The 25,120-nt window shown below is 48.0% G+C and overlaps 1 protein-coding gene and 1 long non-coding RNA gene across 3 annotated transcripts in view; both read right to left on the reverse strand.

Moving 5' to 3' along the window:
* LOC137541950 (uncharacterized) overlaps positions 1-8,748 on the reverse strand; it is a 45,069-nt gene extending 36,321 nt beyond the window's left edge. The window contains exon 1 of the long non-coding RNA XR_011025311.1: positions 8,696-8,748. This is a non-coding gene — a long non-coding RNA (uncharacterized lncRNA). The remainder of the gene's footprint in view (positions 1-8,695) is intronic.
* Positions 8,749-9,008: 260 nt separating this feature from the next.
* Positions 9,009-25,120, reverse strand: part of LOC137541109 (tubulin-specific chaperone D-like) — a 1,052,576-nt gene continuing 1,036,464 nt past the window's right edge. For both annotated transcript variants that reach the window (XM_068262253.1, XM_068262252.1), the window contains exon 6: positions 9,009-9,167. In XM_068262253.1, the coding sequence (XP_068118354.1) occupies positions 9,024-9,167 (144 nt within the window). In that variant the 3' untranslated portion in view covers positions 9,009-9,023. The remainder of the gene's footprint in view (positions 9,168-25,120) is intronic.

Below are 25,120 nucleotides of genomic sequence, written 5' to 3' on the forward strand. Positions count from 1 at the left end.
CCATTTTTGAGCGTAACAAATAGCTGGTGGGCGCACGCATGTTGGAAGCGCCATTGTATGTGCTCCCTGGCAGTGGAAACACAAAGACAGCAGGAGGTAAATTCAGCAGCAGGAGGAGGAGGATGAGTGTGTGGCAGCAGGCAGTCAATGAGGCAGGCAGCTCGCCGTGACATAATAGCCCTGGTACCTAGCGGTGATACCAGGGCTGTAAATAAACACAACAGGAGGTCCCAGACAGCGGTCGTGCAGCCCACATTGTGTCCAATACACAACTGGGACAACACAGTTTTCAACCCGGGCACCTCAGAAAAATTAAACCTTTTTTTTTTTTTTAATGGTTTGTTTGGTTTTGGTTTTGCAACCAATATAGCTATTGTTTGACGTAATAGCTGGTGGCAGAGTGGCAGCAGAAGGTAATTCTGTGTACCCTGGCAGTGGGAAACACAGACAGACAGCAACAGCAGCAGGAGGAATGGAGGAGTAATGTGAGCAGCTATTGTTTGACGTAATAGCTGGTGGCAGAGTGGCAGCAGAAGGTAAATCATCTGTGTACCCTGGCAGTGGGAAACACAGACAGACAGCAGCAGCAGCAGCAGGAGGAGGAGGTATGGAGGAGCAGTGTGAGTGTGGCAGCAGGTAGGCAGCGTGACATAATAGCCCTGGTACCTAGCGGTGATACCAGGGCTGTAAATAAACACAACAGGAGGTCCCAGACAGCGGTCGTGCAGCCCACATTGTGTCCAATACACAACTGGGACAACACAGTTTTCAACCCGGGCACCTCAGAAAAATTAAACCTTTTTTTTTTATGGTTTTTTGGTTTTTGGTTTTACAACCAATATAGCTATTGTTTGACGTAATAGCTGGTGGCAGAGTGGCAGCAGAAGAAGGTAATTCTGTGTACCCTGGCAGTGGGAAACACAGACAGACAGCAGCAGCAGGAGGAGGAATGGAGGAGTAGGCGAGCAGCTATTGTTTGACGTAATAGCTGGTGGCAGTGCGGCAGCAGAAGGTAAATCATCTGTGTACCCTGGCAGTGGGAAACACAGACAGACAGCAGCAGCAGGAGGAGGAATGGAGGAGTAGGCGAGCAGCTATTGTTTGACGTAATAGCTGGTGGCAGAGTGGCAGCAGAAGGTAAATCATCTGTGTACCCTGGCAGTGGGAAACACAGACAGACAGCAGCAGCAGCAGCAGGAGGAGGTATGGAGGAGCAGTGTGAGTGTGGCAGCAGGTAGGCAGCGTGACATAATAGCCCTGGTACCTAGCGGTGATACCAGGGCTGTAAATAAACACAACAGGAGGTCCCAGACAGCGGTCGTGCAGCCCACATTGTGTCCAATACACAACTGGAACAACACAGTTTTCAACCCGGGCACCTCAGAAAAATTAAACCTTTTTTTTTTTTAATGGTTTGTTTGGTTTTGGTTTTGCAACCAATATAGCTATTGTTTGACGTAATAGCTGGTGGCAGAGTGGCAGCAGAAGAAGGTAATTCTGTGTACCCTGGCAGTGGGAAACACAGACAGACAGCAGAAGGGCAGTACACAGCAGCCCACTGTAGGTGTAAAATGTGTGGCTGCAGGCGACGTAATAGTCAAAGTGAACCAGGCTGGCTTAGTGAGCAGGAGCCAGGAGGTGGTAAAGGGTGGTAAGGCACATTAACGATGGTTCCGGCAGCCAGTTCATGTCCCCCTCTCGCCGACAACAGGGGCCAGGAACTCGCCTTCCACCCACGCCTGGTTCATCTTGAGAAACGTCAGTCTGTCCACAGACTTGTGAGACAGACGTGAGCGTTTCTCGGTGACCACGCCACCAGCTGCACTGAAGCAGCGCTCGGACAGCACGCTGGAAGGGGGGCAGGACAGCACTTCCAGGGCGTACTGCGCCAGCTCGCTCCAGATCTCCATGCGCTTGACCCAATACTCCATGGGATCAACAGGGGCATCGCTGTCAAGCCCGCTGTACGACCCCATGTCCTCCCTCTGCTTCATCTGGATCACCCTGGGGTCCCTGCGCAGGCACGTCAGCATGTGCGCTGCCATTGGGAAGAGGCGGGCCACGTCTGCTGGCACATCGACGTCAGTGCTGTCCTCATCCTCCTCCTCTGCCGCCTCATCCTCTCTCCACCCCCGCACCAACTCAGCTGCGCTGTGCTGATCCCCCTCATCAGCAGCCAGGTCAGGGACCTCCACCAAGTCCTCCTCCTCCTCCCCCTCAGAGGTGGACTGCGCAGCTGGTTGCCGCTCCTGCTGGTCCAAGGCTGCCGCTCCCTGTTCCAGCAAAGCATCGAGGGCCCTGTTCAGCAGAGAAACCAGGGGCACCCACTCGCAGACCATAGCATAGTCCCTGCTCACCATGTTTGTGGCCTGCAGGAAGGGAGCCAGCACTAAGCACACCTGCTGCATGTGCCTCCAGTCATCATCGGGGACGATGGACGGGATGTTGCTGGTCTTGTCCCTTCTCTGAGCTGCGGAAACAGTGGCCAGGGCAAGGTACTGTTTGACAGCGTGCCTCTGTTCAACCAGACGCTCCAACATCGCCAGGGTGGAGTTCCAGCGAGTCGGAACGTCAAGGATCAGCCGATGGCGTGGCAGATCCAGCTCCTTTTGCACGTCTTCCAGGCTCGCACAGGCTGCAGCCGAGCGCCGGAAGTGACGCACAACATTCCTTGCCGTTTCCAGCAGTTCGCCCATCCCCTGGTAGGTGCGCAGGAACTTCTGCACCACCAGGTTCAGCACGTGGGCAAGACAGGGGATGTGGGTCAGGTTTCCCCTGTCTATTGCGGCAACCAGATTGGCCCCATTGTCGGCCACCACCTCTCCGACTCTGAGGCCTCTGGGGGTCAGCCAAATCCTCTCCTGCTCCTGGAGTTTGGCCAACACATGGGTTGCCGTCAGCTTGGTCTTCCCAAGGCTGACCAAGTGCAGCAGCGCTTGGCAGTGGCGGGCCTTCACGCTGCTGCTGAGGCGGGGGGTTTGGCCAGGTGTGCCGGAGGATGGCAGAGGATCGGAGGAACTTGCTGCAGTTCCCCTGACCCTGCGGGGTGGCACCACCCACTGTGTTGCTGCTGCTGCTGTGCCCGCTGCTGCTCTCCCATCCTCACCCCCTTCCACCAAGCTGACCCAGTGGACAGTGAAGGACAGGTAGCGGCCTGTCCCGAAGCGGCTGCTCCAGGAGTCCATGGTGACGTGGACCCTTTCACCAACCGCGTGCTCCAGCCCTCGCTCCACATTGGCCATCACAAAGCGGTGCAGTGCAGGAATGGCCTTGCGGGCAAAGAAGTGTCTGCTGGGGAGCTGCCAGTCTGGGGCTGCGCAAGCAAGCAGCGCACGAATGTCGCTCCCCTCCTGCACGAGCGTGTACGGCAGGAGTTGGGAGCACATGGCCCGTGCCAGCAAGCCGTTCAGCTGCCGCACGCGACGGCTGCTGGGAGGCAGAGCCCTAACCACCCCCTGGAAGGACTCGCTCAAAAGGCTCTGGCGTGGCCTTTTGCTGACACGGGAATCAGCAGACACAGCAGAGGAGGCCACTGAGGACTGGCTGCCAGAACAGGCCTCAGTGTCGGCGGCAGGAGTTGCAGAGGGGGGAGGAGCAGTGCGTTTCCGCACCCCTGCTGGTGCTGCTGGAGGAGCAGGAGGGCGGGTGGCTGCTGTTGCTGCTGCTGCTGCTGAAGGCTGTGCAGTGATGGGTGTGGTGCCACTGCCAGCAGCAGATGCCTTCAGCCTCTGGAACTCCTCATGCTGGTGGAAATGTTTAGCCGCAAGGTGGTTGATGAGCGAGCTGGTGCTGAACTTTAAGCTGACAGTGGTTGCAAGTGGCGTACTTGCTGTACACAGTGGGCATGGTGAAAAACCGCCAGATTGGTGACAGAAACCTCCCCCTACGGCATGGAAGCGCTGCTGCCTGTCTCCCTGTGGTGGTTGGGGGGGGGGGGGGCTTGGGTGCGGCTGGTGGTGGTACTGGCTGATGCTGCTGCTGCTGCTGCTGAGCCTGAGACACCAGCAGGCTGTGGGACGCTGCCAATGCTTGCAATGATGCGCCTCCTTGCAAGGCCCACAAGCGCATCCTCCTCCTCCTCCTCAGAGCTGCTGAGGACGACATCCCCTGGAGGTGGTGGCACCCAGTCTCTGTCTGTCACCGGGTCATCATCATCATGCCCCTCCTGAAACATGTCCTGCTGGGATGATGACCCCCCAAACTCCTCTCCTGATGCATGGATGGGACGCTTGACTGTCGCCACAGTCTTGCTGTCCAATCCCTCCTCCCCCAAAGTGCCCATCAGCATCTCCTCCTCAAAATCGCCAACAACAGCAGACAATACCCTGATGGTGCCTGGGGTAAAAAGACTGCTGAGTGACAGGTCGGCGACTGATGGTGAACTGGCCTCCTCCCCAGGCCCTGCTGGGCGGCTGCTGCGAACAGGGGTGGTGGTGGTGGTGGTGGTGGTGAGGGTGGAGGCCTCGGATGCAGAGCTGATGGCGGGCTGCTCATCCTCCGTCATGAGTTGCACCACAGTGTCTGCATCCTTTTCCTCAATGGGACGTTTCCGACCCGGCTGGAGGAAAATGGGAGCAGGTGCTACACGCTGCTGCTGCTGTGTCTCTGCAGCGTGAGTTGCAGATGCTCCTGCTGGGCGGCGCCCAAGGCGTCCACGGCCAGTGGCTATGGGAGGAATGTTAGCCACTGACGCTGCTGCTGCTGCGGAACTGTGCATGGTGGCGCGGCCGCGGCTTGCCACAATGCTGCTCCCTCTCCTCCTGATTCCCTTGCTGCCCTTCCCCTTGCCCAAACCGCGCTGGCTGCCACTTCCAGACATCTTCAATGTTTTGGGCGTATAGACAAACGTTTTTTAAAAGGGCGGGTGAAAAGTGGGGTACTTTAATGGAGTGGGTTGGTTGGTGAGGTGACTGAGTGAGTGTCCCCTAGTACAGTAAGTAAGTAGTAACAGTCAGGAAGTACAACTAGCAGTTACAATAATCAGTAGTAATCACAAGTAAATTTAGTGTGTGTACACTCAGACAGTGAGTGCACGCACGCAGGAGCTAGTAGCCTATGAACACAGTGACTGAGTGTCCTAGACTCCTAGTACAGTAAGAGTAAGTAGTAACAGTAAGTAGAACTAACTAATTACAATAATCAATCAGCGATCAGAAGGAAATGGAGTGTGGGTGTGTGTACACTCAGACAGTGAGTGCACGCACGCAGGAGCTAGTAGCCTATGAACACAGTGACTGAGTGTCCTAGACTCCTAGTACAGTAAGAGTAAGTAGTAACAGTAAGTAGAACTAACTAATTACAATAATCAATCAGCGATCAGAAGGAAATGGAGTGTGGGTGTGTGTACACTCAGACAGTGAGTGCACGCACGCAGGAGCTAGTAGCCTATGAACACAGTGACTGAGTGTCCTAGACTCCTAGTACAGTAAGAGTAAGTAGTAACAGTAAGTAGAACTAACTAATTACAATAATCAATCAGCGATCAGAAGGAAATGGAGTGTGGGTGGTGTGTGTACACTCAGACAGTGAGTGCAGTGCACGCACGCAGGAGCTAGTAGCCTATGGACAGTGACTGAGTGTCCTAGACTCCTAGTACAGTAAGAGTAAGTAGTAACAGTAAGTACAACTAACTAATTACGATAATCAATCAGCGATCAGAAGGAAATAGAGTGTGTGTTGTGTGTGTACACTCAGACAGTGAGTGCAGTGCGCACACGCAGGAGCTAGTAGCCTATATGAACAGTGACAGTGAGTGTCCCTACGGGTACAGTAAGAGTAAGTAGTAAGTAAGTACAACTAACTAACAATAATCTATCAGTAATCAGAAGGAAATAGAGTGTGTGTACACACAGACAGTGAGTGAGTGCACACACGCAGGAGCTAGCTAGTAGCCTATAAACAGTGACAGTCAGTGAGTGTCCTACTCCTAGTACAGTATAACTACAATACTATTAGTAAAGGACAGCAGAAATACTGGTATAGATGAGAGAAATAAACAGAGGACAGCTGCCCACAGAGGCAAGGCCCCCCTGAGGCCTAAACCTGTAAGCTTGCAGCAGCTGCCTGTCTCTAATATAACACACAAGCTACTAACTAAAATACAATGTCTAAATAACTAACAACAATATAGGTGTGTATAGGAGGTGTATGTGAGCAAAAACGCTAGGTAAATGACCACAATAGAGCTCTTGCTAAGCCAAAGCACAAAGGAGCAACTCTCTCTCTGTACAAGTCTCAGGCAAGCACGGAGAAACGGAACATGGCGGCCGCTATTTATAGGGTAGGGGCTGGCCAGGGTCCCCCTCTGTGATTGGCTGCCGTCAGAGGGCCTGGGAGCCCTCTGATTGGCTCTAAGGACATCAATCTGGGCTATGACGCTATTCGAGCTCGGTACCGAGCTCGAATAGCGCCGGGTTGCTCGAATAGCTCGAATAGTGAATGGGCTATTCGAGTGTACTCGGATAGCCCATTCGAATAGCTCCAGCTATTCGGAGCTCGAATACCGAGCTCGAATAGCTGAAAAAGAGCTCGAATATTCGAGCTACTCGAATATTCGAGCTCTGCTGAGCACCACTGGAGTAGAGACAAAAAAAAAAAATGGTGGAATACCTTAAGAACACGGGGCGTGTTACATAATGAGCAGTATATATGGAGAAAGTGTGTGCATATACATATGTGTATATCTGCAAATATGTCAAGTTAAATTCTAATTATGTGAGCCATTAGAAAGGCAGAGAATTTCAGGCATATAGAGGGGACAACTGTGTAATGTTATAAGTTTCAGGAGTACCAATTATGTGATTGAAGAAAGTACTCACTTATGGCTGCGCCACGTTAGTTGAATAGTGCCCGGAAGGGGAGAAGAGCATGCTTATATGTGAGGAGGCGGGGGCAGTGAAAGCGGCTTACCAATAATTGCTATCCAGAAATCCTGGGCGCCATAACGGGCGCACGAGCTGCTGGTGTTTAATTATGGTGGCATAGTGTTTGCCTATTTCCGGGTCTACGTGACGTAGGAGTAGCCTACGTCACATCCTGCGGGACAAGACGGAGCCGCCGCCATATTGTGTGTGGCTGGCTGGTCCGTATGTGGGGAGGGGGCTCTGTCCGCCATATTGGAAGTGGCTAGGGAGGGAGGAAAAGAGTCGCCGCCATGCTGTGTGTGGCTGGTTGGCAAAAGCATGGGGAGGGAGCTCCGGTGGCCATGATGGAGATCCGGGGAGGGAGCTCCGGTGGCCATGATGGTGGCCAAGATCTTCTGGGGCTCACCATTGGGGGGGGGGGGGGGGGGATTGAAGAGTGGTATGTGGGGGTAATCTCTTAAGGTTTATTGTATATTAATTGTCAATTATTTTTATTAATGGTGAATTCCTCATGTGGGTGAATCTCTAAATGTGTTATTTTCACATGTAATTTAAAATGTTAGGATTTTATATGTTCATGGTTTTTATATATATTTTTATATTTTTTTTTATATATTGTTGTATGTATGTAATTTGTTTGTGATTCTGAGCGCCATCTGAAATTTTTTCTTTCAAAGCACAATTACTTGACCTGAGGAAGCGACGTGTAGTCGCGAAACGCGTTGTCTAAGGTGCACAATAAATGTCCTATCTATTTATCATTTTGAGAGTCATTCATTGCAGGTAAGACGTTATATTCTTACCATATAAATTGTTCAAAAACTAAGCACAACAGTATAACAAAGGGCGCCTCCGTAATCGACATTACCCAAAGATCTATTAGAGAAAAGGTAAAGAGTTCTCATGGGAAAGTGGGTATCAGCTACTGACTGGAATGGAGTTTATTCCTTGGTTAACATTCCTCTTTAAGGGACAAGACAATATACTGTGTACAGCTCTGCGTAAGATGTCGGAGCTATATAAATACTAAATAGTAATAATAAAAACTTTATAACTGAATGGGTTTACTTTTGATTACATACAAATTATAATAGGCATCAGAGTCTGAAATTGGTTCGAAATTTAAACACCATTATCCTGATCTAAACCCATGACTGATGCCACAGCCCTGATCTGAAGCCATGACCCTGATCTGAACCCATGAACGACGCCATGACTTTGACCTGAACCCATGACTCTGTAGCCATGACCGTGATCTGAACCCATGACTCGGTAGCCATGACCGTGATCTGAACCTATGACAGACGCCATGACCTTGATCTGAACCCATGACTCGGTAGCCATGACCGTGATCTGAACCCATGACTCGGTAGCCATGACCGTGATCTGAACCTATGACAGACGCCATGACCTTGATCTGAACCCATGACTCGGTAGCCATGACCGTGATCTGACGCCATGACCTTGATCTGAATCCATGACTCAGTAGCCATGATCCTGATCTGAACCCATGACTCTGGAGCCACACCCCTGATCTGAACCCACGACTCAACGGCATGACTGATCTGAGCCACTGACTGGAGTCCTGACCCTGTTCTGACACCATGAACCTGATCTAAAGCAATGACTCTGTAGCCATGACCCTGATCTGAACCTATCACTTTGAAGCCATGATCGTGATACAGCAGCCCTGACAGGTTCACAAAGTGATCTGTTTACAAAGTGAAGTGTCAACTGGCTTCACACTTATTAACATTAGCAACATTTCTCTGCGCCCTGGAGGTGCCTTGCTGGCCCCTACTCTATTGTCTATGGTTCTGAAAATAGCTTACCTAGATGTGGATCCAGAAGGTGAGGCTGCTCCTGATAATTGTCCATAATAACTACAATAAAAGAAGAGAGGATGGTGAGACTCAGACAAGGGACATACAGGCTTCTCATCTCCTACCCCTGCCTAATCCCCAAGTGCAGAGTTCAATGACCCCAGCAATCCCCCCTCCACCTCTACCCCCAAACAGATTCTGGATCAGCAGGACTCACTATGTCCCGCAGTCACACACATATGGATCTAGTGATTTGCAGTCTGCTTCGCTCACCTTTAAACCTCTGCGCACACCTCTCTGCTCACCGGCTCAATACAGGACATCTGCAGGTTGACAATCAGGTCTTGTGTCTGTTTGCTCTCCGTAAAAGATCCCAAGATGTTACCACTCGATACAATCTCCGGGCTGCCATCTTCCTCTCGCTCAGCACGGTCTGCCACCATCGTGATGATTCTGCACTAGAGACGCTCACGGCTCCCACCTAAACACACAGAACAGAGGCTTTCCTGAGCCGCCATTATGTTGCTAGTTACAGATGAATGACCTCTGTATGAGCACAGCACCATCACAGGAATATATTCTCCTCCACATCACACATTGCAGAAGTCTAACCTGGCCAGGCAGATCTGGCTCCTGATTGGCTGCTACAGATGTCAGAATAATGCCAGCAGCTGCACCGTACAGAGGCGGTTATTCAGTTCCAAACACATCCAAACGCCAACAGGAAGTATGCGGCCCCTTTCACACTTCATGCGCTTCCATCTGATTATTGAGCCACATGCAACTGCAAGGACATCAGCGCTGATCCCAAATCCCGAGAACAGCTGTCCAAAACCCCAGATACAGTCCACTGGAGGGGGGGGGGGGGAATCAAAAGCAAACATTTTAGCCAGTTGAGGACTACAGGCTTACACCCTCCCTCGCAACCAGGCAATTTTTCACACTTCTGCACTCTGCTGCTTTAACAGCTCACGGCAGGGCCATAGAACTTAAATGAATCTTACCTCCATTTCTTCACACAAATAGGCCTTTCTTTTAGTGGTCTGTGATAGCTGTTGTGATTGTTTTTTTAATTTATTTCTATAGTTATTGCTCCCTCCCCCCCAAAATTGGCGTAAGGCTGGGATCCATAGTTTTTTCCCACATCTCATAGGCATTAGCATAGGGGGTGCTGTGATTCTCATTCTATTGAGCAGGACTCACAACACAGTAAAAACGTTAAATTGTGCCGCAAAATCAATTCACAATTTGTGCTCCCAATGTGAACTCGCCCTTGCAGAGCTGGCTGCTGCTGCCATGTGGTTCAGTGAGTCAGGCTGTAATTACTGTTTACTAATATGACCATGCCGTACTAACTATCACAACAATGTGACGGACTCTGGCCCACTGGAGCATGGCTGGAGGAGATTTGTATAATTGAGAGATTGAGAGGTGAGAACCACAAGTGACAAGCAATGGAGGCCGATATCCCATGGCAAGAGGGAGGAGCAGCAGATTGACATTACTGCAGCTGCAATAGAGACTGGGAAGCAAAGATTTCAATTGAACAGAAAGCACAAAATAGCCTATTTATGCACTACCTGTCTACTCAACAGCACTCCAAGAGTTAAAAAAAAATGCACTGCAGTTCTCCACATCATTTTAGAATGCTGAAAATGCGCAGGCCTGGGGTGCCGACGCTGCGGACCGCGAGCCGGGGCCGGCGAGGCACCTCCAGGCCGCAGGCCTGGGGTGCCGACGCTGCGGACCGCGAGCCGGGGCCGGCGAGGCACCTCCAGGCCGCAGGCCTGGGGTGCCGACGCTGCGGACCGCGAGCCGGGGCCGGCGAGGCACCTCCAGGCCGCAGGCCTGGGGTGCCGACGCTGCGGACCGCGAGCCGGGGCCGGCGAGGCACCTCCAGGCCGCAGGCCTGGGGTGCCGACGCTGCGGACCGCGAGCCGGGGCCGGCGAGGCACCTCCAGGCCGCAGGCCTGGGGTGCCGACGCTGCGGACCGCGAGCCGGGGCCGGCGAGGCACCTCCAGGCCGCAGGCCTGGGGTGCCGACGCTGCGGACCGCGAGCCGGGGCCGGCGAGGCACCTCCAGGCCGCAGGCCTGGGGTGCCGACGCTGCGGACCGCGAGCCGGGGCCGGCGAGGCACCTCCAGGCCGCAGGCCTGGGGTGCCGACGCTGCGGACCGCGAGCCGGGGCCGGCGAGGCACCTCCAGGCCGCAGGCCTGGGGTGCCGACGCTGCGGACCGCGAGCCGGGGCCGGCGAGGCACCTCCAGGCCGCAGGCCTGGGGTGCCGACGCTGCGGACCGCGAGCCGGGGCCGGCGAGGCACCTCCAGGCCGCAGGCCTGGGGTGCCGACGCTGCGGACCGCGAGCCGGGGCCGGCGAGGCACCTCCAGGCCGCAGGCCTGGGGTGCCGACGCTGCGGACCGCGAGCCGGGGCCGGCGAGGCACCTCCAGGCCGCAGGCCTGGGGTGCCGACGCTGCGGACCGCGAGCCGGGGCCGGCGAGGCACCTCCAGGCCGCAGGCCTGGGGTGCCGACGCTGCGGACCGCGAGCCGGGGCCGGCGAGGCACCTCCAGGCCGCAGGCCTGGGGTGCCGACGCTGCGGACCGCGAGCCGGGGCCGGCGAGGCACCTCCAGGCCATTACTGCTTCCTGTCTTAACTCTACACCCATCCAGAGGTTCTGTTCTGTTCTGTTCTGTTCTGTTCTGTTCTGTTCTGTTCTGTTCTGTTCTGTTCTGTTCTGTTCTGTTCTGTTCTGTTCTGTTCTGTTCTGTTCTGTTCTGTTCTGTTCTGTTCTGTTCTGTTCTGTTCTGTTCTGTTCTGTTCTGTTCTGTTCTGTTCTGTTCTGTTCTGTTCTGTTCTGTTCTGTTCTGTTCTGTTCTGTTCTGTTCTGTTCTGTTCTGTTCTGTTCTGTTCTGTTCTGTTCTGTTCTGTTCTGTTCTGTTCTGTTCTGTTCTGTTCTGTTCTGTTCTGTTCTGTTCTGTTCTGTTCTGTTCTGTTCTGTTCTGTTCTGTTCTGTTCTGTTCTGTTCTGTTCTGTTCTGTTCTGTTCTGTTCTGTTCTGTTCTGTTCTGTTCTGTTCTGTTCTGTTCTGTTCTGTTCTGTTCTGTTCTGTTCTGTTCTGTTCTGTTCTGTTCTGTTCTGTTCTGTTCTGTTCTGTTCTGTTCTGTTCTGTTCTGTTCTGTTCTGTTCTGTTCTGTTCTGTTCTGTTCTGTTCTGTTCTGTTCTGTTCTGTTCTGTTCTGTTCTGTTCTGTTCTGTTCTGTTCTGTTCTGTTCTGTTCTGTTCTGTTCTGTTCTGTTCTGTTCTGTTCTGTTCTGTTCTGTTCATATACTCCATACTGTTATGAAGAGTGTTCAGATGAATTACATTGGCCTCCGTTGCAATAACAAAAATGTAACTGAATCCCAAAAAAACTAAAAAAAACCTTTAGTTTCCACTACATTTCATTGCTGTCATTGAAGGACCTGCTGAGAACATTTCAGTAATCGTCTTATTAACTCAGGTGAGAATGTTGATAAGCACAAGGCTGGAGATCATTAGGCTGTCATTAGGCTTGACATGTTAAAGGAGGGTGATGCTTGAAATCATTGACCTTCCATTGTTAATTATGGTGACCAGCAAAGGAACGCATGCAGCCATCATTGCATAGCATAAAAATGGCTACACAGTCAAGGATATTGTGGTTACTAAGATTGCACCTAAATCAACAATTTATAGAATCAACAACTTTAAGAGGTTCTGTTCTTGTTAAGAAGGCTTCAGGGCACCCAAGAAAGTCCAGCAAGTGCCAGGATTGTCTCCTGAAGAGGTTTCAGCTGCAGGATCTGAGTGCAACCAGTGCAGAGATTGCTCAGGAATGGCAGCAGGCAGGTGTGAGCGCATCTGCATGCACAGTGAAGTGAAGAATTTTGGAAGATGGCCTGGTGTCAAGTGCAGCAAAGAAGCCACTTATCTCCCAAAAAAACATCAGGGACAGATTGATCTTCTGCAGAAAGTATGGTGACTGGACTGCTGATGACTGGTGCAAAGTCATAGTCTCCAATGAAGTCCCTTTCCAATTGTTTGGGCATCTGGAAAAAGACTTGTCAGGAGAAGAAAAAAGGTGAGTGCTATCAACAGTCCTGTGTCATGCCAACAGTAAAGCATCCTGAGACCATTCGTGTGGGGTTGCTTCTCATCCAAGGGAGTGGGCTCACTTAATATTTTGCAAAAAACACAGCCACACAAAAAAAAAAAAAAAAAAAAATTGTACCAAAACACCCTCCAACAGCATCTTCTTCCAACAATCCAACAACAGTTGGGTGAACAACAATGCATTTTCCTGCACGATGGCGCACCGTGTCATAAGGCAAGTTATAAAGTGGCTCGGAGACCAAAACATTGAAATTTTGGATCCATGGCCTGGAAAATCCCCAGATCTTAATCCCATTGAGAACTTGTGGTCATTCTTCAAGACAGTGGACAAACAAAAACCAACTAATTCAGAGAAACTCAAAGAAGTGATTATGAAAGAATGGGTTGCCATCAGTCAGGATTTGGCCCAGAAATTGATTGAGAGCATGCCCAGTCGAATTGCAGAGGTCCTGAAAAAGAAGGGCCAACACTGCAAATACTGACTCTTTGCATACATCTAATGTAATTGTCAATAAAAGCCTTTAAAAAAAAATACTTATTAAGTGCTTATAATTATATTTCAGTACATCAAATAAACAGCCGAAACAAAAGATCTAAAAGCAGTTTAGCAGCAAACTTTGTGAAAACCCATATATTTGACAGTCTCAAAACCTTTGGCCAGGTCTGTGTACACACACTGAATATAGAAATAAATGTGTATATACATACACACATACATATTATAGAGTCATACAAACGTGTATTATGTATACTCAGGATATACAATATATATTGTATATACAAACACTATATACTGTACAAACATATTGTGTATACAAACATATCTACATAGTATATACATATACACACACTCACAAATATATACAAACATGTATTGTATATACACACAAAATATAGAAACATTGTGTAGACATATACATAGTATATACACACATAGTATACACTAACATGTATTGAGTATACATACACAATGTATAAAATCATGTATTGTGTACACACACACACACACACACACACACACACACACACACACACACACACACACACACACACACAATATACAAACGTTTTGTGTATGAATAGTACACACACTAACATGTATTAAGTATACTTACGCACAATATATACAAACATGTATTGTGTATACATACTACATACGCACAATATATACAAACATATTGTGTACAGTCCTGGCCAAAAGTTGAGACTGTCAAAAATATTGGAAATTAGAAAAGATGGTGCTTAAGTTTTTATAATACCAATTTGCATATACTCCAGAATGTTATGAAGAGTGGTCAGATGAATTGCATAGTCCTTTGCCATAAAAATTAACAGAATCCCAAAAAAACCTTCCCACTGTATTTCATTGCGGTCATTAAAACACCTGCTTACTGAGATCATTTCAGTAATCGTCTGGTTAACTCCGGTGAGAATGTTGACGAGCACAAGGCTGGAGATCATTAGGTCAGGCTGATTGGGTTAGAATGGCAGACTTGACATGTAAAAAGGAGAGTGATGCTTGAAATCATTGATCTTTCATCGTTAACCATAGTGACCACCAAAGAAACGCATGCAGCCATCATTACGTTGCATAAAAATGGCTTCACAGGCAAGGATATTGTGGCTACTACGATTGCACCTAAATCAGCAATTTATAGGATCATCTAGAACTTCAATAAAAGAGGTTCAATTCTTGTTAAGAAGGCTTCAGGGCGTCCAGGATTGTCTTCAAAAGAGGGTTCAGCTGTGGGATAGGAGTGCAACCAGTGCAGAGGTTGCTCAGGAATGGCAGCAGGCTGGTGTGAGTGTATCGGCATGCACAGTGAGGTAATGACTTTAGAAGATGGCCTGGTGTTAAGAAGGGCAGCAAAGAAGCCACTTCTCTCCCCCCCAAAAAAATAAAAAAAATCATCAATGACAGATTGATCTTCTGCAGAAAGTATAGTGACTGGACTGCTGATGACTGGTGCAAAGTCATATTCTCCAATGAAGACCCCTTCCAATTGTCGGGGCATCTGAAAAAAGGCTTGTCAGAAGAAAAAGGTGAGCACTACCATCAGTCCTGTGTCATGCCAACAGTAAAGCATACGGACACCATTCATGTGTGGGGTTGCTTCTCATCCAAGGGAGTGGGCTCACTCACTATTTTGCCAAAAAACACAGACACGAATAAAGAATGGTACCAAAACACCCTCCAACAGCAACTTCTTCCAACAACAGTTTGGTGTTGAACAATGCATTTTCCAGCACGATGGAGCACCGTGTCATAAGGCAAGTGATAACGAAGTGGCTCGGAGACCAAAACATTGAAATTTTGGGTTCATGGCCTGGAAACTCCCCAGATCTTAATCCCATTGAGAACTTGTGGTCATTCCTCAAGAGGCGGGTGGACAAACAAAAACCAACTAATTCAGAGAAACTCAAAGAAGTGATTATGAAAGAATGGGTTGCTGTCAAGATTTGACCCAGAAGTTGATCGAGAGCATGCCTAGTCACATTGCAGAGGTCCTGAAACAGAAGGGGCAACACTGCAAATACTGACACTCTGCATAAATCTCATGTAATTGTCAATAAAAGCCTGAAGTATGAAGTGACTCTAATTATATTTCAGTACATCACAAACAACTGAAACAAAGAGCTAAAAGCAGTTTAGCAGCAAACTTTGTGAAAAATATTTTTGACAGTCAAAACTTTTGGCCAGGACTGTATACATAGTATACACACTATATTCATTCATACATACATTATATAATTACACAAACATGCATTGTGTATGCATAGAATATACACACAATATATACAAACATTGCGTATTCATAGTATATACACATATGTACAAACAGGTATTGTGTGTATACATAGTCTATAAACACACAAAATACACCAAGACGTATTGCGTAATACGTAGTCTATACACCAAGACGTGTTGCGTAATACGTAGTCTATACACCAAGACGTGTTGCGTAATACATAGTCTATACACCAAGACGTGTTGCGTAATACGTAGTCTATACACCAAGACATGTTGCGTAATACGTAGTCTATACACCAAGACGTGTTGCGTAATACGTAGTCTATACACCAAGACGTGTTGCGTAATACGTAGTCTATACACCAAGATGTATTGCGTAATACGTAGTCTATACACCAAGACGTATTGCGTAATACGTAGTCTATACACCAAGACGTATTGCGTAATACGTAGTCTATACACCAAGACGTATTGCGTAATACGTAGTCTATACACCAAGACGTATTGCGTAATACGTAGTCTATACACCAAGACGTATTGCGTATACATATTCTATACACCAAGACGTATTGCGTATACATAGTATATACACACATAATATACACTGACATGTATTGAGTATACATACTACATGCAATATGTGTTTATACTCACAATATATACAAACGTATTGTATATACGCCAACATGTAATGTGTATATACACTATATTAATACATTTTATAATTATATAAACATGTATTGTGTATACATACTACATAGTATATACAAATATGTATTGTGTATGTATAGTATATACACACACTATATACAAACATTATGTATTCATACTATATACACATACATGTACAAACATTTGTGTGTATACATAGTATATAAACACATAAGATACACTAACATGTATCAAGTATACATACACACATGTATTGTGTATACACACAGAATTTACTAACGTATTGTGTACACATAGTACACACACACACAAATATACACAAACGTATTGTGTATACATAGTATATCTATATTCATACATTAAACATGTATTGTTTATACATTCTATACACATTGTGTACTCATGCATAATATAAACACACACAAACATTATGTTAGCATTTGTAACTTAATCATTCTAGATTTTAGACATTTTCATAAATACATACAAAAAGTGCTGTCAAAAATGCAAGTATCATTTACTTTTATCAAAACAATAAAAAAGCATTGAATGAACAGATGAAAAAAATCTATATCAAAAGTTGGTGTGTGTGGCTGTAGGCTTCCTCACATCCTTCTGTCTATGTTATTCCAGACACACTCCATGTGGAGATCAGGGCTCTGTGGGGGCCATACCATCAATTCTAGGACTTCTGTGCGAAAACGCCGAAAGGCCGCCGCGCGTTCTGACAGCAAGGCGGCTGATTCCGCGTCCAACGCGGCGGTGTGCACACGGAGGTGTGCATCTGGTAACATGGCAGAACGCGGAAAAGCCGCCGCATGTACTGACAGCGAGGCGGCTGGTTCCGCGTCCAGCGCGGCGGTGTGCACACGGAGGCGTGCATCTGGTAACATGGCAGAACGTGGAAAAGCTGCCGCATGTACTGACAGCGAGGCGGCTGGTTTCGCGTCCAGCGCGGCGGTTTGCACACAGCAGCGTGCATCTGGTGTGGCTGAGTCTGTTAGTTCACACAGGTTTAGGAATGCGCGCGCACTGAGAGGCTGAACTTTTATGACGGCCAAGAGGGGACCAGCTGACCTCAGCTGATGCCAGAGCAAGTTTCTATTGGTCCATCACTTAGAGGTGGCGCCAGAGAGCGCTACACTATATATAGTTGCTGCTGGCCAGTCACAAGTTGTCTGCCGTTGCAAAGCACTCAGACCTTAGTCAGATCCTGCAGTGTGTTTGAACCAGGTGGACCTGGGAATTCACACTGAGCCAGATTACTTGTATTGTATTCTGTTTATGCTTAGACCAGTTCCAGGGTGTAGAGACCACGGACCTCACACCCAGACTAGGGAACCTGTGTTATTCTGTTTATGCTTAGACCAGTTCCAGGGTGTAGAGACCACGGACCTCACACCCAGACTAGGGAACCTGTGTTATTCTGTTATACATCAGACTAGTTCCAGGGTGTAGAGACCAAGGACCTCATACCCAGACTAGGCATTGTTTGATATCTGTTATGACTTATTGCTTTCCTGACTACTCCTCTGATCTCTGATTCGGTACCTCGCATATCTGATACTCTGTTGCCAAACTTTGCTATCCTTGGATACCGAATCAGCATTCTGTCTATGTACCTTATCTGACTGTGTGTTGCCGACCTGGCTTGCCCGACCTCGAGAGCTATCTCTACTATTAAATTAAGAGATAGTCTCCAGATCACTCTGACATTTATCTTGATTGTCACTCACTCTCTGGACCTTCCTTCTTCGAGCTCCCCCCCTTGGGGAGTCTCAGGCTACTGGAAGGTTTCCTTTTCTCTAGAGCTGTATTGCCCATACTGTCTCTAATTTCCTGTGCTATACTCAAAGTACTACCGTTACACCAAACACTCACATTATCCAGGTGTCCAGAGGTTAGCAATATATCTGTATTATCGGTGATTCTGCAGATCATCAATAATCAGGTATATATCTGTATTCTTGGTGACACTGCAGATCACCGATATTTAGATTCTCTCTGCGTGCTGACACCGATCGTTACAACTACATTGCGCTAAATATACATCTTACTCAATTTGAGTGTGTGTTTGGGGTTATATTCCTGCTGTAGATTACATTTCAGGCCAAGCATACGCCTTTCTGATGGATAAGGAGAACAAGATTATGCAGAAAGTCTTGCATGCAAACCAAAATACACGTCAAATTGTGCACTGGAAAAAATTTCAACCCCATTTGGAGGAGATGCAACACAGACAAAAAAGATAAATAACTCGAAATAGGAACATTGGCACCCAAAGGATTAAAAATTGTTTTTGATCCCATCTGACTTAAAGGAATCATCAGGGAAAAAAAAAAAAAAAATGCGTTACTCACCTGGGGCTTTCTCTAGCCCCTTGCAGCCGACTGTCCCACACCGACTGATCTGCTCTCCCCGCTGCCATCCCGGTCTCCCCGCAGAGTGCAGAGAATGACCTCGATGTCATCCTTCCTGCACCTGCATGAAGGGTCGCTGTCAATCATGGCCATGTTGTCCGCAGCGCACTGGGCAGGCACAGTAGTTCTGCACTGTGTGGAGAGCCCTGGACAGCAGCGGAGAGTGGAGCAGTCGGCTGCAAGGGGCTGGAGAAAGCCCCAGGTGAGTAACGCTGATTTTTTTTTTTTTTGCCTGAAGATTCCTTTAAGTGAAGATGAGGAAGTCTTTAAAAAAGGTGGCCACTAATGGTACAATTTGCCAAACTATTGTTCACAAACAATCTTCACATGAACAATTGGAAATGCTACCTTGGGACCACTAATAGACAAAAATCTCCTAGTCAGTTTTATCAGATTGGCAGAATCCTTAAAAAAAAATATATATACATATACAATTAATCTGATCAGATTGGTTATGAGATTTTTGTCCAGTTTTGTTAGTAGTGTCAAACAATCATTTCCAATCATTCATATGAGGAATCGTTTGTAAACAATTTGTATCATTAGTGGCCTTACCTAGTAGATATCCCTTTTTGTGTAGTAATTAAACTTCTTGGCTCCACCCATTGCACACCCCTGAAACCTCTCCTACCAAATTCATCCATCCCCCACCCTTCTGACAGACCAGTCAACATATTTAATATAATGCTAATGGTTCTGAGCTAATACAAAATGTTATCTTGCTTAGATCTGAGCCGGACACGGACACACACACACACTTTAAATTATAATTGGCTAATCGCTGACCAATTTTACCACCTCCATGTAGTATGGAGGTAGGAACTCACTAGGCAGAATCGCATATGCGTTTTCCATAGCTGTCCACCCTTTAGACCGCTTTCACACTGCAAAAAGGCAGGGTGCCCCCGCCACCAAGATCAGGCCTTTGGGAGAATACCACATTACTACGCAGTATTCCTCATCTGGCCAAGCAGGAAGTGCACAGAAGCGTATTATAAAAACACACTTTTGCGTTACTACATTACGCTGGAAAGTTTTTAAAAATACTCATGTCGCCATAGACCAGTGATGGCTAACCTTGACACTCCAGCTGTGGTGAAACTACAAATCCCATCAGGCCTCTGCCTCCCTGAGTTATGCTTAGAGCTGTCTTATTACAATGCCTCATGGGACTTGTAGTTCTACCACAGCTGGAGTGCCAAGGTTAGCCATCACTGCCATAGACTAACAACTAACGGGTTGACTCAGGTCACTGCGCTGTAACGTAGTTCTGGACCAGTGTCAGAGCGAGGATTTCCGGGGGACCGCAACGCTGGTAATGTGATTTACCCCATAGGTTTGTACAGGACTGTGGTAGCAGTGCATTCATTTAATGCACCGCCCCAGAGTGAAAGGGTCCTTCTACTACATGGAGGTGGAAAAATTGGTCAGCGATTGGCCAAACAATTATTTGAAAGTGTTTACCAGGCTTCACTGGTCAGTATAATAATGAATGCCATCTGTATCACATCTGGCATCCATTTTCCATGCACTGCAATAATCCATCAGACACCAAAGGAAAGGAGATTTTCACCACTTCCCATTCCTGAGCTGTTACTCCATGGCCCATATGCAATTCACTTTCTTCTAGGTGAGATTTTCACACATTGCTATAAAATGCATTTTAAACCCCCAGCAAGCAAGAGAATACTCAAAAGGATTTTGATAGCGCTTTTTCAATTGTAAAATGCTAAAACTTTATTTGAAAAAAAAAAAAAAAAATTGTTTTCTAGGAGGTAACTCAGGAGAAAAAGTGACTTGCATATGGGCCCATACATTCAAAATATAATAAACTAAAGACAAGCTGGTTATATTTTCCCCAATAATCATGTTAATGAATTTTTTAGTAGGAAAAATGCATACAAACTTTTTATCAGTTTTTGCATGACAAGTCCCACAGTTTGGCCCCTCCTGATTCAAAGGATACCGTATTTCACTACTAGCTGGCCATGCAGCAGACCATTATCCCCAGCCTGCATGTCAGTAATGATCGGATGGGGTTGCTGTTTGGGGGGGGGGGGCAGGTCAAGTACCTCAGTGCTGTATGTATGCAGTGCTAGGCAATGGCAGAGCAATGCATCTGTAGAGCACTGGGGACCCAAACTATCCCCTAGCAACAACTGATTGCTACAGGTGGAAGTCAAAGGTTTAAAATATAGATAATACAGGGTATAAAAAAAAAAAATAAAGCGCTGTTAAAACTGAAGGGAAAAAAAATATTTCTCTTTATGATCAGACACTGCTGATGCCAGAATGATTTGCAGTGGGGATGGTCAATGGGATGCAAATAATTTCAAGTTGATGTAGCATTACGCAAATTTTGAATATAAATGCAGCTTGAGGCCAGAAACCCATTTCTGAGCGATTTGCGATTTGAAAACTCTTGCTAATGTAATACTATGGGTGTGATCCCACTTGAGTGATTTGGTTTTATAAAAATCCCCCATAGCATTGCATTAGCAAGAGCCTTTTCAAATCACTAGCAATTAGAAGTCGCTCCTAGTGGGTTTCTGGCCTCAGGGTCTGAATACACTAGTGCGCTTCCGTCCGCTTAAAAGTGGACATAAACATGCTCAGGCCCAGAACATTGCACTGGGTTTTAAATGCATTTGGGCTCGTTTCCACTATAGCGAGTCTGCATGCGGATTCGCACAGCCAATACAAGTGGATGGGCCCGTTTCCACTTGTGCGTTGTGCGGAGCGTTTTTTTTTTGTGTGCGGGGAAAATCTGCACGGCAGAGCCATCAGAATTCGCTTCCCGCACCCCGCCAAGCGAATCGCATACAATGTATCTAATAGGGAAATCACATGCGGTTTTGGCATGCGTTTTTCCCCATGATTTCGCATAGGAGGTAATGTTAATTTACGCAGGCAGTGACATGGTTAAAAATCGCACACCTACTACCCTATGCAAAAATTGCAGGAAAACCCATGCAAAATCGCACCCGCATGCAATTTCGTCCGCGGTGATTTTGCACCGCACAAGTGGAAATGCAGCATTAAAGAAAACATAAACACACACACACACACACACACACACACAAACACCCCATCTAAAACCAATAGAAAGTGTATTATATTAACCACTTCCCGACCGCCGTATATACACAATTGGCGGCCAGGAAGTGGACGCCGGAAGGACCGCCGTATTGACAATTGGCAGCGGTCCTTGTATGGGCATGGGCGGAGCGATCGCGTCATCCGTGACGCGATCCTCCGCCTCCGCCTGGCGCCGCTCACCCGCCGCAACATCCCGCCGGCCATACGGAAGCGCAGGCGGGATGTTAACCCAACGTTCGCCGCATACAAAGTGTATAATACACTTTGTAATGTTTACAAAGTGTATTATACAGGCTGCCACCTGCCCTGGTGGTCCCAATGTCCGAGGGACCACCAGGGCAGGCTGCAGCCACCCTAGTCTGCACCAAGCACACTGATTTCCCCCCCCCCTGCCCCAGATCGCCCACAGCACCCATCAGACCCCCCCCCTGCCCACCCCCCAGACCCCTGTTTGCACCCAATCACCCCCCTAATCACCCATCAATCACTCCCTGTCACTATCTGTCAACGCTATTTTTTTATCCCCCCCCTGCCCCCCGCTCCTTCCTGATCACCCCCCCACCCCTCAGATTCTCCCCATGTACTGTATGCATCTATCCCCCCTGATCACCCGTCAATCACCCCCTGTCACTGCCATCCATCAATCAGCCCCTAACCTGCCCCTTGCGGGCAATCTGATCACCCCCCCACACCAATAGATCGCCCGCAGATCCGACATCAGATCACCTCCCAAATCCATTGTTTACATCTATTCTCTCCTCTAAACACCCACTAATTACCCATCAATCACCCCCTATCACCACCTGTCACTTTTACCTATCAGATCAGACCCTAATCTGCCCCTTGCGGGCACCCAATCACCCGCCCACACGCTCAGATTGCCCTCTGACCCCCCCCTTATCAATTCACCAGTGCATTAATTACATCTGTTCTTCCCTGTAATAACCCACTGATCACCTGTCAATCACCTGCCAATCACCTATCACCCATCAATCACCCCCTGTCACTGCCACCCATCAATCAGCCCCTAACCTGCCCCTTGCGGGCAATCTGATCACCCACCATTAGATCGCCCGCAAACCCGCCGTCAGATTACCTCCCAAATGTATTGTTTACATCTGTTATCTTCTCTAAACACCCACTAATTACCTATCAATCACCCATCAGTCACCCCCTATCACCAACTGTCACTGTTACCTATCAGATCAGACCCTAATCTGCCCCTTGCGGGCACCCAATCACCCGCCCACACGCTCAGATTGCCCTCAGACCCCCCCCCCCCCCCCTTATAAATTCGCCAGTGCATTAATTACATCTGGCCTTCCCTGTAATAACCCACTGATCACCTGTCAATCACCTGCCAATCACCTATCACCCATCAATCACCCCCTGTCATTGCCACCCAACAATCAGCCCCTAACCTGCCCCTTGCGGGCAAACTGATCACCCACCCACACCAATAGATCGCCCGCAGATCCGACATCAGATCACCACCCAAGCGCAGTGTTTCCATCTATTCTCTCCTCTAAACACCCACTAATTACCCATCAATCACCAATCAATCACCCCCTATCACCACCTGTCACTGTTACCCATCAGATCAGACCCTAATCTGCCCCTTGCGGGCACCCAATCACCCGCCTACACGCTCAGATTGCCCTCAGACCCCCCCTTATCAATTCGCCAGTGCAATATTTACATCTGTTCTCCCCTGTAATAACCCACTGATTACCTGTCAATCACCTATCAATCACCCATCAATCACCCCCTGTCACTGCCACCCATCAATCACCCCGTCACTGCCGCCCATCAATCACCCGCTGTCACTGCCACCCATCAATCAGCCCCTAACCTGCCCCTTGCGGGCAATCTGATCACCCACCCACACCAATAGATCGCCCGCAGATCCGACGTCCGATCACCTCCCAAGTGCAGTGTTTACATCTGTTCTCTACCCTCAACACCCACTAATTACCCATCAATCACCCCCTGTCACTGCTACCTATCAGATTAGACCCCTATCTGCCCCTAGGGCACTCAATCACCCGCCCACACCCTCAGAATGCCCTCAGACCCCAGCCCTGATCACCTCGCCAGTGCATTGCTTGCATCTATTCCCCCCTCTAATCACACCTTGAGACACCCATCAACCTCCTGTCACCCCCTAGCACACCTACCCATCAGATCAGGCCCCAATTTGCCCCGTGTGGGCTCCTGATCACTCGGCCAAACCCTCAGATCCCCCTCAGACCCCCTTCCGATCACCTCCCCAGTGCATTGATTGCATCTATTTTCCCCTCTAACCACCCCCTGAGACACCCATCAATCACCTCCTGTCACCCCCCTAGCACTCCTATCCATCAGATCAGGCCCAATACAACCTGTCATCTAAAAGGCCACCCTGCTTATGACCGGTTCCACAAAATTTGCCCCCTCATAGACCACCTGTCATCAAAATTTGCAGATGCTTATATCCCTGAACAGTCATTTTGAGACATTTGGTTTCCAGACTACTCACGGTTTTGGGCCTGTAAAATGCCAGGGCGGTATAGGAACCCCACAAGTGACCCCATTTTAGAAAAAAAAGACACCCCAAGGTATTCTGTTAGGTGTATGACGAGTTCATAGAAGATTTTATTTTTTGTCAAAAGTTAGCGGAAATTGATTTTTATTGGTTTTTTTTCACAAAGTGTCATTTTTCACTAACTTGTGACAAAAAATAAAATCTATGAACTCGCCATACACCTGACGGAATACCTTGGGGTGTCTTCTTTCTAAAATGGGGTCACTTGTGGGGTTCCTATACTGCCCTTGCATTTTAGGGGCCCTAAACCGCGAGGAGTAGTCTAGAAAACAAATGCCTCAAAATGACCTGTGAATAGGACGTTGGGCCCCTTAGCGCACCTAGGCTGCAAAAAAGTGTCACACATTTGGTACCGCCGTACTCAGGAAAAGCAGTGTAATGTGTTTTGGGGTGTATTTTTACACATACCCATGCTGGGTGGGAGAAATTTCTATGTAAATGGACAATTGTGTGTAAAAAAAAAAAAATCAAACAATTGTCATTTACAGAGACATTTCTCCCACTTAGCTGGGGTATGTGTAAAAATACACCCCAAAACGCATTATACTACTTCTCCTGAGTACGGCGGTACCACATGTGTGGCACTTTTTTTACACCCCAAGTACGCTAAGGAGCCCAAAGTCCAATGAGTGCCTTTAGGATTTCGCAGGTCATTTTGCGACATTTGGTTTCAAGACTACTACTCACGGTTTAGGGCCCCTAAAATGCCAGGGCAGTATAGGAACCCCACAAATGACCCCATTCTAGAAAGAAGACACCCCAAGGTATTCCGTACG

This window comes from Hyperolius riggenbachi, chromosome 12, assembly GCF_040937935.1.
Source record: "Hyperolius riggenbachi isolate aHypRig1 chromosome 12, aHypRig1.pri, whole genome shotgun sequence".
Classification (NCBI taxonomy): domain Eukaryota; kingdom Metazoa; phylum Chordata; class Amphibia; order Anura; family Hyperoliidae; genus Hyperolius; species Hyperolius riggenbachi.